Genomic DNA, 14,550 nt, shown 5'->3' with positions numbered 1-14,550 from the left:
ATACATTTATTTATGTAGTTTTGTTCACTGTTTGGATCTATTTTGTATTGCTTGATATTTACATGCATTATTTATGGTTCAAGTTGATGCGAGTAGCATACTCTATGTAAGGTATGTCTTTCTTTTTAAAATTTTCCACTTTTCTTTAATTTATTGAAAATTTAAATCAGGCACTTGCCCTACAACATAAATTCAAGTGATCTTTATAATATATTTGGAAAATATGGAACTATCAGACAAATTAGGAGGTAATGTTTGAGAAATTGACTATTTGTTCACATTCATAATTATGTTAGAGGCACTAGCGATAGCGCTAAGGGAACAGCATTTGTTGTTTTTGATGATAAGGAAGATGCAGCAAAGGCCCTAGAGAAGCTCTCGGGATTTCAGGTTTCAGGGAGGTAAGTCTGAAGAAGCAATATCTAATCATCTCATAACTATCTGAATAGATATATTACCGTACATTTTTTTAATCAGAAACAAAACAACAAATAAAAGTGATATCACTCTTTCAATACATAACTAATTCTTGTTTTATTTTATATCAGAAAGAAAACTCTCACCTTTATAGCTTAAAATTGGAATAAATACGCGCCTATTGCGAGACATTTTACAACACTAGAATTTGCCATTTTCTCACTCGCAAATAGATTTCTACATACAATATATAATGTAATTACTCTGACCCATTTCACATATAAATCCCCACAAATATGCTTTGTATGCTGATATGATTGATCTCTTTGAGAAGCGTCTCTCAAATTTTTTATGTAAATGGAAATTTGAGCTTGAAAGGACTTTTGTTGGAAGGAGGCTACTAGTAACCGATTTTTTTGAGAGACTGGGATCAACTATATTTATTTTGTTTGGAAATATTTTTAAACGAAGAAATTATGACTGTAATTGCTTTAATGAACTATGTATTTTAAATAGGGACAACTATTTACCTCAGGTATTTGTTTTATCCGCAAGCGATTCTTCAGGTAATTATTTTGTTGATGAATTGTATCGCGGATATTTAAAAATAGGGCAGTTTTCAGATCCGAGTTTTTCTAATTTGCCTATTATAGATTTAAGAATATTCTTACAAGAAAATAGTGTTTTTAGGGATTATAATGATTTTTATGGTGCTCTTGAATCTGAATTAGACTCTCTAACAATAAGGGCAAGGACGCTTACAAAAGGTGTATTGGATGATTACAAATTTCCCATGATAATTACAAAATTTACTCACATTAATTACTTGGTTTCTGCAGTCAATTTAAATGCAGAAAATTTGAGAACGCACTGTGGAGTTGATAATTCCCAAGTTATGCTTTATCTACTAAACAAATATATAAAAAAATGGCATGAAGAAGGATTGCCAATAATTTCTTTTTTTATAGATAGTACTGATAATATATTTTCTAATGAACGTGAGCGTAACTATACTCAAGATAACTTTTCCGATACCAGAAATTTATTTAAGTCATGGTACAAATATATATATCGAATCTTCTTTGATGACCAATCTTATTTTGAAGAAGAACAACAAATACTTCTGTTTAAGTATCTCATTGGAGTTAAATACAAGTTTTCTAAAGAAACGACAGACCATCTAATGAAATTGGTATTTAATAATACATTTAGAATGATCGAAAAACTTTCAAATAAAGATATCTCGCTACTAATTGATGAGATTGAACTTGAAAGAATGGAAGATATAATAAATAACAATTCTAATAAGGATTCATGTATCATTTCTAGTGGAAATTTTATAGCAATAATTTATGATAATGATTCAAATATTGACTTTTTTGGAGTTTTCTTGAAATATATGACAACTTCTCTTGAGAGAATTAATCCAACAGATAATAGTCCCAGTGTTACTTCCTTATTGAAGACTAAAAATAGTTATATTGGTGAAAGTTGTGGTTTAGGCAACATATTTGGATGTGATGATATCCTGAATAGGGTACTAATGTACACATTGCCATATCTTGGAATTTACAATAATATAAATTTAATTTCAATGAATTCACGCAATTCTTTGTCTGGAATCATAGTTTCTGGACATCATGGTTGTGGTAAGTAACTTATTTACAGGCAAATGATGAAATAACTATATGATAGGTCATAAATAATTTAATGATGAAAAAACTGAGCCTATTATTTTTGATGCTTGTTATAAGATTCTTGAATTCATTAACTTATTTAGGTAAAAGTTCCTTAGTTTGTTCGATTTCACGAGAAATAAAATTTGACACATTAGTTTTATATTCCGCGGACATCTACAATGCAACAATAGGTCATTTGGAATTATTTTTAATGAGAATAATAGATTTTTCTATTAGGAGACGTGAAGTTGTTATTGTATTTGAAGAACTTGATCAGTATTTCTCAGAAAAAAATTCCACGTATACATCTATTATGTTTTTTATTGACTTAGTATCAAGATCAAACAAGTGGTGCAATACTAAAATACTAATATTTGGTACATTTGGTGAACTTAAAAGAGAAGTATTTTTGGAGATACTACAGGTATGTTTAATGTGAATTAACTCCACTGCGATGATGATAAATGATGACGAGTATGAATTTGGTACTTTCATATTTGAAATTAGCTTATGATTCGTTTTGAAGAGTTTGTCTCATTTCTTTATGACTTTACCAAAATATCAGTTAATTTGATTGTCATTGATTATATTGAGGCATTTGTCTGATGCGGTAAAAGTTAGTTCCTGACAAGTTGTGATTGTGTAACTTGTTTAGCCTTACAGATTCTTTGAACACTTTGAATTACCTGGAATTGGAGAGTGGACTTTGGAATCAATTACTGATATATTAAATATCCAGTTAATTCCAATGTTAACGAGATTTCTTATTAGAAATTCCATTTCTTTTGATAAAACTGATATTAATGGTTTGATTAAGGAATTCTCCTTACTTTTGATCCAGAACTTCACTCCTGCGCTGGCCAGCGGCCTTGCCAGTTTTTTGGGGATGTTTCTAGTCAAAAAGTCACTTTATTTTTTAGACAACCCTGATGTTGAAAATAATGCTGAGAAATATTTTATTCAATTTACAGGCGATATTATTAATTTGGTTAAACAGTATTTAAAAAATTAAGTTTTTTTTTGTTATTTGTCAATGTCTTGTTTTCCTCGTTTAGCGCACTCTATTTGTTCAGGTGCGAATATAAAATGCCAAAATCACGTGATAATTGTTTATTATTTGAGAGGAATGTTTCTGATGAATTTCTCATAAAATTGAACTCTCTTTGTCATACTAGTTCAGGTATGTTTGTAAAATTACAATTATTTAACTAAGTAACGTTTATACAGGCAATTCTCCTAAAGCTAATGACTTGAAAACACATGTCTTGAAATTAGCTCTCAGAAATGAAATATGTAACTATGAAATAAATAGAGTTCATAACTTAATAAAAATAATGAGCAAGAAAATTAGAATAATTAATTCTGTCAAAAGGCTTTCTTTTCAACTCAAAAGCTTTCTTCAATGTACATTCAATAATGAAGATCAAGATAATATTATGGAACAAGACTTAATTTACATTCGGAATTGGCTTAAAAAAAAATTGATTATGAATAGATAATTTTAAATTTCCCTAAATTTAGTTATAAAATTTTACTGATACTTGTTCAACTTTGTTACTTATTTGCTTTGAAGTATTCCTGTTCGGCATCACTAATATTTTCGCACTCAGAAATACTATTGATTTTGTCGTCTTCTTCACTATCCACCAAATCGTGCACAAGCACTGCAGTAGTTGACGGAATGTATACTACATTTAGTCTTTTTGTTAAAGGAACTTCATGATAATCAATTCCAATAACTTTATCATTTATTACATTTGAAGCTCTTATTCTAGGAGAACATATGTTTGAGTTATTCGAAATATTTGACTCGTTTTTACAACTAATACTCATTTCACAATTGATTTGGTCATTTATTCTTAATTCACAAAACTTATGCCTTAATGCACTTCTATCACACATGAAATCCTTGTTTTGTTGAATACTTGAAGTTTCGAATGATAATTCATCAGCAAGTGAATTATTTCTTATCATAACCTCCCTTTCAATTGAAATACATGGCTCAACCGTTCTACTTGTAAATCCTTCTTCTTGACTAAAATTTGTCCCAGGAATATTTCTTATATACCCCTTACTATCTAATCTTGAAGGTGTATTATCATAATAGACGAAATCTTGCTTTGATTGATCCATTTCCTGAGAAATTTGCTCTGCAGTTCGTAATAATTGCTTTGTTAGTAATTCTGTTGCATCTACTTCTTCAAACATTAATTTATTTCTCTTTGATTCTGATAGTTTAATCATAATTTTGTCTTCATTTTTGGCCTTTGTATCTATGCAGATATAACTTCTCGTATTTGCATGTAATAAATTTAAAATATTTTTTCTAGTTTCAGAATTACTTTCAGTTTGAGGAATGGCTTTTCTCCTCCTGAAGTTACAGTAAAAGATATTGTCATATGCGTCTTCTTCAGATTGAAGGTATACAAAGAGGCCATCATCATTCCCTGCAAGCGAATAACCTTTATATTCTTTTAAAGGACCTTGATATTTTATTGTTATTCCCTCCCATCTTCTCACGTTCTTTTTTGGACTAGGTGGTGCTCTCAAAAAAGACCAATAACTTAGAGTATTTAAGAATCCTTTTTGAACTACTGAAGACATTATGTTGAAAAATCCTTCCCAAAACTGAGGAATTTTGTTTATTCTCCAGTACGAAGGTATTTTTGACAGTACAACTCTAGCAGACTGACTTTCATGTATTGGATCTAACCCCAAAAAGTACTCTTCGTTTGACACTAATACGCTCAAAGCTACTTCAGATCTCTCACCAATAATATTACTCACTGTTGCTTTTAAGTTCCTCTCCATGTTTAAATTTAAGAGCATTGATCTTGAGGTCGTAATAATTTGCTCGTTTATTGAACTGAAGTATCTACTGTATAAATTTTTATTTTGAAGAGGATTATAACCAGTAATTAGTGATGTTGATCTTGTGGTCATACTTAGTGACCTTGAGAGCTGTTCGTTTATTTCACGTAACTTTATATTTTCTTCCTCTATCTGTCTCAATTTTTCAATGTAATACTCTTCACTATTTCTCAATGAACTAGATATGTTGGCATTATTCTTGTTATTTTGAGATTTTTTAAGAATTCTTTCCTTGTATTCTTCAATCTCAAAATCAGGATTTAGCTTTCTCAGATCTAGCTTGAAGCTAGGTTTTTCAACGAGCTTTGTGGAACTCATTTTTTTCTAAAGAAAAACTGTCATACATAATATATGTCTGCACCTAATCAAACTTTACTTAAATTAATTAATAGACAGTTTAGTTTCTCGTTTGATTTTCATCCTTTTTTCAGTTTAATAAACCTTACATGCAGTGTGAAATGTGTGACATAAGGCGCCAAATAACCTCTATTACAGGCGCCTCTCTCTTTTTGTCTTAAAAGGTAAAACCTGACACATTGGAGACTTGATAATAAAGTAAAAATGAATTGAAAATGGGTGATTATTTTCCTATTGAATTGGATAAAAGTAAAAGAGTTTTTTCATCTGAAAAATCATCTAATAATCGTTATTTGTATGTCAATAGTGGAAAAGAGGAGGGTATCATTCTAAACTTGGAGTTTTCGGCTTTAAATGGAAATACGATACTTAATATTACGTCAGAAAACAAATTCAAGACTATTAATCCTTCATTAAAAAATATAGATTATTTAAAAGATGAGGGATCATTTAATTCAAAACACTCTATCCTTGCATCAAAGCTTAGAAAAGATGGAAAATTATGCGGAATTATTCTAGATAGCAGTGAATGTATCGCAATAGATGTTGATACTAAGCAAATAGTTCGTAGATTTGAAAAGTTTGAGGAAAAGCATACTTCAATTTCATTTTCAAATGACAAAAGCAAAATAATTTCTGGGGGAAATACTGGAAAACTATCTATTTTTGAAGTTTCAACAGGTGAATTAATACTAAAAGTTTCTGCACATGCAGATATTATAAAGTGCATTTTACCTCTTGATATCGAATTTGGCGTACTTGTTGACAACGATTTCTCGAAGTATAATGTAAATGACTTGAATTACTTCATTACATGTAGTTACGATTTTAAAATCAATATTTGGCGCCTTTATTCAATTGGTAAAGATACAAATAAATTAAATGAAACTGATAATAAATTTCAATTAAATGTTATTAGAACATACTCACATAATTTTCCAGTAGAATGTATTGGATTAACTAATGGAACAATTTTGATTTCGTGTGGTGGGAGCTCAATAAAGATTTGGAACTTGAAAAATTCAGACTTATCTTGTGTAAAGGAAATTTCTAACTTTGGTAGGACAATTACGTCGGTTTCATTAAATGATGATTTTTTTGTTGTGGGTTGTTTAGATCATAATTTATACTTGTATGAAAGTAATAGTTTTGAATTTGTTAGGTCGCTAAATTTTAATAGAGGAGTAGTAAAAGTTGCAATTTCTGAGTGTTCAACTTACATAGTAGCTGGGCTTGAAGATGGGTCGTGGGTTAACAGGAAAAAGGTACAAGTTAAAAATAAAGGTATTGAAGATCAGGAAGTTGCTGAGATTAAAAAGAGCTATAGGACAGGAACTTCGAGATATTTTAAGAGAGGAAGGGAAGCGAAGGTTGATGAAGTTGATACAGAAATTTATATTAATAAGAGACCACAGACAAAATTGGACAAAATAATAAGGTCATATTCATATAAAAAAGCGTTAGAATTGACTCTCAATATGAGCTGGTCTCATTTTATTTCCTTACTTGGGCTTCTCTCATCTAGAGGTGCAATACATTTAATTGCAAGAGAAGACGACATTAACAAGGTTACAAGCATTCTAAAATATGTTAGTAAGAACTTAGGAAAGTGTACTCCCTCACAGTTTATATTAATTTCAGAGTTCTTAGAACACATTCTTTATGAAAATAACTTGATAAATATCTCGAATTCAAATCAGAGTAAAAGTCGCAGCACATTAGAAATACACGAATACATTAAAAAAATATCACAGAAAATAACTCTGGAGGTTAAACAACATGCAATACTTAAGCAACTTGGAAGTGCAGTGAATATCATAATCAATAGTTGCAAGAGAAATTTAACGTAGATTTTACATTAGTCGATTCAAATATGTAAATATAAAACAAATCTCACATTGATTCTCGAAACTAAAGTTTAAATTTTATTGTTGCCAGTCCTGATAAAAACAACTACCTCTAACAACAAACTCCAAAAACATGTCTTCTTCTGCGTGCTCTTGCTTGTTGAGCATCCATTTGTGTACCATCTGGGAATGTTGCAGTGGATTGCATCATTACGAATGCTGTTGGGCCAATTGATGTGTTGTATGGAGTTAACCAATATGCATAATCTACGGGCAGCAGGCCAGTCGCCTGATACTGATCAAATGGCCATGATTCTCCAATAGTTTCTTGCATCCTTGTGGCATTTACAACATTTGCCCCAATAAAAGAATTTGCGAACATATCCTGAAGGTTTACATTTAACAATTCAATCGCAGCATTGTTGTCAACAGAGATATTATTTGTATTTTCTGGCTCAATCGACTCATCAGCATTACAGCTTTCAACTTCTACCTCCTTGACTGTATCTTCTTTGTTCTGAATTTCTAACTCTGACATCTTTAACAATCCAAAAACGAAAAAGGTGTATACTAAAAAATTATAGATTGAGAACATGCGACATAAATGTGTGTATTAAATACCGCCTATATACTCCTATGATCAAGTCTATTTTATTTTTACATGCCGTGAAAATCAAGTATGGGTGTGTTACATTTTGTCCACAATCAATTTAAAAAAAAAGTGTAAAACAAGTATATTTTAACTGTATACTTAAATATATAACTTTGACACCTATATGTTTAAGTTAAACTTAAATCCAAATATGATATACAGATACAATCTTAATTGAATGTACTTTTTAAATAAAATTAGTCTATAATGTTTTTGTCGTTATTTAACAGGTTTTCTCTTTAGTGTTCCATTTTCCTTGAATTTTCCCTTGAGCTTCTTGTTGAATTTTTAATTATTAGGAGGGAGAAAAATACGTAACATTAAATATTACTCTTTATAACTGTTTGTAATGTCGCGCTTGAACAAACCGAGACAACGCGCGCATATTAACTGTCTCAATTATTTATTACTTTTCTTTCTAGCTTGAAACTGATCCTAATACTGCGATTTAGAATTTATAACAATGGGTAAGAGAACGAAGAAGGTGAGTTTGATTTTGTAGATATAGTTCTTATTTAATAGATATCATATGACAAAACTTATGAATGAGGCCAAACATGATTGAAATGTCTCGTTACAAATTGAAAATTACTTTCATCGGAACTGTATCTCAACTGAAGATCTACGGAATTGAATATAATCTCATTTTTAAATTAATATTTTCTTTAGGTCGGAATTGTTGGTAAATTTGGAACCAGATATGGTGCCTCTTTACGTAAACAGGTTAAGAAGACTGAGGTGTTGCAACGTGAAGTATATGTTTGCCCATTTTGTGGCAAGACATCGACAAGAAGAACTGCCTGTGGAATATGGGAGTGCAGGGGCTGTAGAAAGGTCCTTGCAGGTGGAGCATGGCAATTAAGCACGGCTGCTGCGGTCACTGCTAGATCCACCATTGCTCGTTTAAGAAAGCAGAGAGAAGAGGCCGAGTAAGACTATTATTCTAGGTTGATTCAATATATTCCCATAATAGGAATATTGGATTCATTTTACAAAACTTAGTAGAATTAAATAGGACATCAATCAGTTCTTAGAATAGAGTTAAACTCTAAATATAGACTCTAACGCGTCGTTTACTGTCATTTTTCCCAGTGGACAAGTAGGTCTTTCAGTTCCAAGAACATCCCTAAAATCTATCTTATCGTCTAAATCCATTATGAGATCCAACCCAAGATGAGAACTTGGTATTCCTGGGTGCCTTTGTGTCCTCGAAACTATTGCCTGCTCCATTCTAGATTTAACTGCAGAATGGTATCCATATACTGCAGTTCGAATATTAAGTTCATCCTCAATCGACCTAATCAACCCCTATCAAATATTAATTAAAGAATAAGAGTTAAAATTATGAATGTAAAACTTACTTGTTCTTGAACCACTTGTGGTAAGCTTTTCTGTTTTGTACCAAGATCCTTAGAGATAAATCCTTCTAATAAAGAGTTATTTATGTATTTGTTGCGTGATCTTAAATCAAAATCGTATGTCATATTTATAAGTTATTGTTCTCTTTCTGAGTAAAATATAATTTATTTATTTTACAAAAAAAAGGAAAAAAAATCTGTGGGCTAGAGAGAGGAAATTACCGGCAAAATTTTGGAGGGAACAATAAATAGGATCTGACAGAAAGCTTAAACCTTTTTTGGTTCGTTATTTGGATATAATGAAAGCATTTTATATGAGTTTATAAATTCAAATTCATTCTTTATACTATGAAGCTAAAGTGGGAGAACCTTCTTTTTTGGCTTCATGAACGAACTGAAAAGAGGAAGAAATTGCAAAAAAAGGTTAAAAATATTTGGAACGAAAACATTTCTATAGGATTAGAAATTGATGACTTAAATATAAGGGTGAGTCATGTGGCAAATAATAAATTTGTTCGTAGGGAGTCTTCACTAGACAGAGAGTTATCCTCAGATGAGAATCAAAGCTCAATTGAAGTCAGTATATCAAATAACTTAAATGAATGTTCGGAGCTTGATGAATCCTTAGGACCATCTATTTCTGATATGCAGGTTAGATCCAACCAGAACATTAACTATGGTGGGGCACTTCTTTTGGGAGAAGGTGAAGCAATGGCACAGTTTGTACAAGCAGGAAAAAGAATTCCAAGGAGAGGTGAAGTTGGGCTTACAGGAGAGCAAATAGAATCATTTGAAAAAATAGGTTATGTGATGAGCGGAAGCATGCACAAGAGGATGACTGCAGTTAGAATAAGAAAGGAAAATCAAGTATACTCTGCAGAAGAAAGGAGGAACATTGCACTACAAAATGAAAATGAAAGACTAGTAAGGGAGGCAAAAATTTTGGGCGAATTACGTGATTTGATAAAAAAAGACCAAAAAAATTAGGACATTTACCTATAAACTACTAATAATAAGTTTTATATCATCTAGTTGTGTAAATTTTGAATAAATGCTTGTAGAACAAGTTATAGTACTTTTCTTTGGAAGTTTTATTCTTTTTTAATACCTATACTACATAGTAAAATCTCAGTCTTATTAATTTATTTAGATGTCCCTTCAAACTAAAACAATTGCGAATTAAGTAATTAACAAGACAAAAAAACATTTTACATTTTCTTATATATTTTCCGAAGCGTATATACGGTTCCATTCCCTTGCCGTTGATTCTGCACCTAGTTTATCGTTCTTAAAGTGATCAGCAACGACTGTATCTAATGGATCGTCCGGTTCAGGGGAACTCAGAAGTGCTTGGATACTTAATAGAACAGTTCTTATTTGCAATGCAGGACTCCACTTGTCTTTTAAAATATCCAGACAAATCCTTCCAAGTTTGTCAATATTTGGATGATATATCTTTGTCAAAAATCTGACTTTTGGAGGCTCCATAGGATAGTGTTCTGGTAGAAACAACTCTAGTCTGTAGCTACCTCCTTCATAAGGTGTTCCTTCAGGGCCCATCATCATTATTTTAAAATATCTGTAATTGTCCTTGTTTGGTTCCGCAAAAATCCCGGGAGAAGGATCATTCGCTAAATTCATAGTTTCTTTTTGAATTCTTTTTGAAATTGACATTTCAAATATCAATCCCTCAAATTAAATAATTTGTTTTTTTAAATGTTCTAGGCAATGTTAAATTCAGCGGAAGTGAAATTTAGAGCACACTAATGCGCCACATACCTGCGAGTTTGAATTTTGGAGATCGAATTTTTGAGAATCAGAAACGTAAAGAACTACTTATGAGGAACTAAATAGTGAAATTTTGAATAACTATAGACAAATAGTAGCAAAAAAGATAAAACAGTTTAGTTCCAATCAATCAGTGATTTCTTTGTAATCAATGTGTCCGTTACATCATTTCTAGAAAACCTTTTATTTGTATTGCTAATAAACATTTGTATTGAACCTGTCATTTTTTTGGCAACAAATTCGAAATCAACCAATTCTGCGGACTGAATTGTCGCTTGAATTCTTTTTTGATTGTTGTACTCTTCATTCTTTAAAGTTATTCTTAGGTTGTAGTATTTCCACAAATACTGAAAGTTTAAGATAAAATTCAACTTCTTATCATTATCACTAGCCATGTACTTGTATGCTGATGCGTCCAGCCCGCTGAGAATAGTCGAAGCAGTTTCGTGAAAGCACCTAACAATTAGAGAACAGGTGTGATCTTCTATAGTAACCGGGAAAAGATATTTAGTTTCAGGTAAGACACTTTCATCACATTTTTCGCAATACATTGTTGTATTTAAAACTTTCTTTTTGCATTTTGGACAGGCATCATATGTAAGAGAACTTTTTTCATTAGAATTCTGATGAACCATGTTATTAGAACCTATTTTTGATATTCTTGCCAAAACATTGTAAGTTTGATTAAAATTTACCTCATTGCTCTCAATTATACTTTTTATCTCTGATAATGTTTTCCAAAAATTCACTGTATTATTCTTTCCAATATTATTTGTACTTTCATTTGAATTATAAATACTAATTGACTGAAACTTAACATTGCTGCCATGTTCATTGAACCAATCTTTTAATTGAATAAACCTATTATCATTGGGTGAAAAATCGATCAAGCTTCTCCCACTTAAAGTTGATCCTTGTTTCCCTTGGTAATCGCGGATTTGAATGCTCTTCAATGCAATAACAGGATTTCCAGAAAGTTTTTCGTCGCCCATATCCGCTAATTCTCCCCACAAAGTAATATTTATTTGGTGTTCGGTATCATCTACTAAGTTTATTGTTCTCCTTGAAACTTCATCATTATTTTTCTTCGATATGACTTTTACACAAGGAGTAAATTGTTTTACAACTCCAATGATGTCGACAATTGAAGGGGTGGAAATATCTTTCACATCTCTTATTGTTGTAAATGCGTATTTTGGTGCCTTGCTGATTGAATCATCATCATCCTCAATTTTTATTAACACACATCTATCTGAAAAGTTTATTTCATAGGGATTTGCTGTGTCATTGAATTTAGAATTTGAAACCATAACGTCGCTTCCTGTACATTTGAAGATGTAAACTGAACCCTGATCCAAAATATGATAGTATTCTTCCGCCTTGTTCCTCCAAAATTTTATTCTTATCACATCGTTATCCTTATCAATGATATCAACGTGGAAAAAACGTAGTCCACCTCTCAGCGTTTGAAGAGTTCTACTTTTTTGTATTACACGGCCCTTAATAGAAATTGACTGCCTGTTTACATTTACTTCCCTAATCGGCATAAAATTTCTGAAAATAAAATTAGTTACAGAAAGACATTTAGGTTTTTAGAAACTTACTCCGGCATCCTTTGAATTAAATAAAAGAAATTTCACTTTTCTGAAGTAAAAATATCCCTAACTTGCGTAGTTAGCAGGGAGTGGGGGGTGTGTGAGTAATTAAGCTTGCTCTCGTCCCCACATTCACAAAAAAAAAACACTTAATTTAAAATGAAAAATAAGGAACTGCAAATCTATAGATGAAAGTAATAAATAATGCTGGATATTGGAAAAAAACACTATCAAATATAAATAAATACAAAAAAGTTTAACATAGATGTTTTTGACAAATTCTGTGCAAACTAATTCTAATATATGTACAAATTTGAATAATCACAAGAGGGAATCATCTTATTAAGAAACTAGAAATATTAACTTTGTTTTTGGGTTTCAGCAACCTTTAATGTTCGTGCTGTTACATTCGAAGGTAAATAAACCTGCCTCATGATGCGGGAGGGGGGTAGACAACATATTTTACATTATTAAGCTTATTTTAAACCCGGCTAATTCAAGGTTAATTTTACTATCTATGGGGATACCGAAAAAATGGTGGACTTTTGTCTCTTAAATCAAGATCAAGCAAGTGAAAGAATTTGTTTTAATATTTTTTTGTTATATAAATAAAATAATGGCTAGTATAGGATCTGGATATGACTTATCAGTCTCAACTTTTTCTCCAGATGGCCGTGTGTTTCAAGTCGAATATGCGAACAAAGCTATAGACAATAGTGGGACTGCTGTTGCGATTATATACAATTCAGGAGTTGTGTTTGCAGTTGACAACTATGTCTCAAGTAAAATGATGATCCCTGGTATAAACAGAAGAGTTTTTGCAATAGATAGCAGAATAGGTTGTTGTATTGCAGGATTCGTTACTGACGCACAGAAAATAATTTCTATTGCACGGTCAGAATCAATAAACTACCAAAAAATATATGGGAGCCATATTCCTATACGTGTATTGTCTGAGAGAATTGCAACGTTTATGCATAATTTTACTTTATACGGGTCCGTTCGTCCATTTGGATGTTCGTTACTGTTGGGTGGTTTTGACCAAGATAGAGGTATTGAATTATATTGCATCAACCCATCTGGATCTTGTTACAAATATAATGCAATGGCAATAGGAAAAGGAAGGCAATTCGCTAAAACAGACCTTGAAAAATTACTCGGAAGAGACCTATCAGAAGAAGATGCCCTTTATGAGGCAGCAAGAGTAACCATTCAATCAAGAGAAGAAGGTGCATCAAATAACGTTGAACTAGAATTGGCAACAGTAAGCCGAAGTTCTGATTATAGATTTAAGTTCATCCCTAACAAAGACGTCAAAGATATTAACAGGCGTGTTGATGAATATATTGAAAGACTCTCCAGTGCTGAGTGATATTACAAATTTAATTGTAGAAACAATTATTATTTAATTATAACATACTTTCTTCAGAAACTAGAATGGAAATAGCGATTTTGCTCTTTCTAAAATTTGATTCATTTTTTTCATAATTTAATACTTCCTGCCACTTTGTGTAAGGTGCTTAACGAAACTAGCCACTTGGATTTTTTGTGGGTTTTTTTTTTTTTTTTTTTTTTTTTTTTGTTTTTTTTTTTTTTTTTTTTTTTTGTAGTTCGACCCTGCGACCAGGTAAATTGATATAGTTTGAAACAGGAAATGAAGGTAAATCTACTTGACAACATTACTAAGGAGGTTATATCCCTTGATATACATGAAGAAACTACGGTTGAAGTCTTGAAATCAATTTTGAAGATAGAATTTAATATAAAAGATGATAAAAAAGTTGATTTAGAGTTCGAGGGAAAGAAGTTGGAAGATGATGAATTAGTATCCTCAAATATTTCTGGGAATGACTCAATGATTTTATTTTCTATTGTTCAAAATTCTAATTTTAGCAATATAAGTACTAATTATAATACAAATCAAATGAGTGCTTACTTTGAACAAATGTTCAAAAAGATAAAAGGTGATCCAACTTTGAAGTTGAT

General features: G+C 31.3%; 10 protein-coding genes across 10 annotated transcripts; 5 read left to right on the top strand and 5 right to left on the bottom strand.

Moving 5' to 3' along the window:
- Window positions 1-73: 73 nt before the first annotated feature.
- FG386_003524 (uncharacterized protein) lies at window positions 74-526 on the top strand (the record flags this gene model as incomplete). The annotated part of the gene is made up of 4 exons (XM_067342792.1): window positions 74-111; window positions 171-248; window positions 297-401; window positions 478-526. The coding sequence occupies 4 exons, from the start codon at window positions 74-76 to the stop codon at window positions 524-526; spliced, it is 270 nt and encodes an 89-aa protein (XP_067199038.1).
- Window positions 527-730: 204 nt separating this feature from the next.
- On the top strand, window positions 731-3,350 carry FG386_003561 (uncharacterized protein; the record flags this gene model as incomplete). Its single annotated transcript, XM_067342829.1, has 5 exons — window positions 731-2,066; window positions 2,198-2,520; window positions 2,752-3,092; window positions 3,170-3,276; window positions 3,310-3,350. 5 exons carry the CDS (start codon window positions 731-733, stop codon window positions 3,348-3,350), a joined length of 2,148 nt encoding a protein of 715 aa, XP_067199075.1.
- A 300-nt stretch (window positions 3,351-3,650) lies between these two features.
- On the bottom strand, window positions 3,651-5,285 carry FG386_003560 (uncharacterized protein; the record flags this gene model as incomplete). The annotated part of the gene is made up of 1 exon (XM_067342828.1): window positions 3,651-5,285. The coding sequence occupies one exon, from the start codon at window positions 5,283-5,285 to the stop codon at window positions 3,651-3,653; it is 1,635 nt and encodes a 544-aa protein (XP_067199074.1).
- A 254-nt stretch (window positions 5,286-5,539) lies between these two features.
- FG386_003559 (uncharacterized protein) lies at window positions 5,540-7,174 on the top strand (the record flags this gene model as incomplete). Its single annotated transcript, XM_067342827.1, has 1 exon — window positions 5,540-7,174. The coding sequence occupies one exon, from the start codon at window positions 5,540-5,542 to the stop codon at window positions 7,172-7,174; it is 1,635 nt and encodes a 544-aa protein (XP_067199073.1).
- Window positions 7,175-7,283: 109 nt separating this feature from the next.
- FG386_003558 (uncharacterized protein) lies at window positions 7,284-7,709 on the bottom strand (the record flags this gene model as incomplete). Its single annotated transcript, XM_067342826.1, has 1 exon — window positions 7,284-7,709. One exon carries the CDS (start codon window positions 7,707-7,709, stop codon window positions 7,284-7,286), a length of 426 nt encoding a protein of 141 aa, XP_067199072.1.
- A 1,155-nt stretch (window positions 7,710-8,864) lies between these two features.
- On the bottom strand, window positions 8,865-9,307 carry FG386_003557 (uncharacterized protein; the record flags this gene model as incomplete). The annotated part of the gene is made up of 2 exons (XM_067342825.1): window positions 8,865-9,131; window positions 9,185-9,307. 2 exons carry the CDS (start codon window positions 9,305-9,307, stop codon window positions 8,865-8,867), a joined length of 390 nt encoding a protein of 129 aa, XP_067199071.1.
- A 222-nt stretch (window positions 9,308-9,529) lies between these two features.
- FG386_003556 (O1) lies at window positions 9,530-10,168 on the top strand (the record flags this gene model as incomplete). The annotated part of the gene is made up of 1 exon (XM_067342824.1): window positions 9,530-10,168. One exon carries the CDS (start codon window positions 9,530-9,532, stop codon window positions 10,166-10,168), a length of 639 nt encoding a protein of 212 aa, XP_067199070.1.
- A 231-nt stretch (window positions 10,169-10,399) lies between these two features.
- Window positions 10,400-10,855, bottom strand: FG386_003545 (ubiquitin-conjugating enzyme; the record flags this gene model as incomplete). Its single annotated transcript, XM_067342813.1, has 1 exon — window positions 10,400-10,855. The coding sequence occupies one exon, from the start codon at window positions 10,853-10,855 to the stop codon at window positions 10,400-10,402; it is 456 nt and encodes a 151-aa protein (XP_067199059.1).
- Window positions 10,856-11,085: 230 nt separating this feature from the next.
- FG386_003534 (replication protein A large subunit) lies at window positions 11,086-12,516 on the bottom strand (the record flags this gene model as incomplete). The annotated part of the gene is made up of 1 exon (XM_067342802.1): window positions 11,086-12,516. The coding sequence occupies one exon, from the start codon at window positions 12,514-12,516 to the stop codon at window positions 11,086-11,088; it is 1,431 nt and encodes a 476-aa protein (XP_067199048.1).
- Window positions 12,517-13,180: 664 nt separating this feature from the next.
- FG386_003523 (proteasome subunit alpha type 3) lies at window positions 13,181-13,936 on the top strand (the record flags this gene model as incomplete). The annotated part of the gene is made up of 1 exon (XM_067342791.1): window positions 13,181-13,936. The coding sequence occupies one exon, from the start codon at window positions 13,181-13,183 to the stop codon at window positions 13,934-13,936; it is 756 nt and encodes a 251-aa protein (XP_067199037.1).
- Window positions 13,937-14,550: the final 614 nt, after the last annotated feature.

Source organism: Cryptosporidium ryanae (genome assembly GCF_009792415.1).
Source record: "Cryptosporidium ryanae isolate 45019 chromosome Unknown contig_85, whole genome shotgun sequence".
In the NCBI taxonomy this organism is placed as follows: Eukaryota; Apicomplexa; class Conoidasida; order Eucoccidiorida; family Cryptosporidiidae; genus Cryptosporidium; species Cryptosporidium ryanae.
The sequence above is the reverse complement of the archived record's forward strand: the minus strand, read 5'-3'. Positions and strand labels throughout refer to the sequence as shown.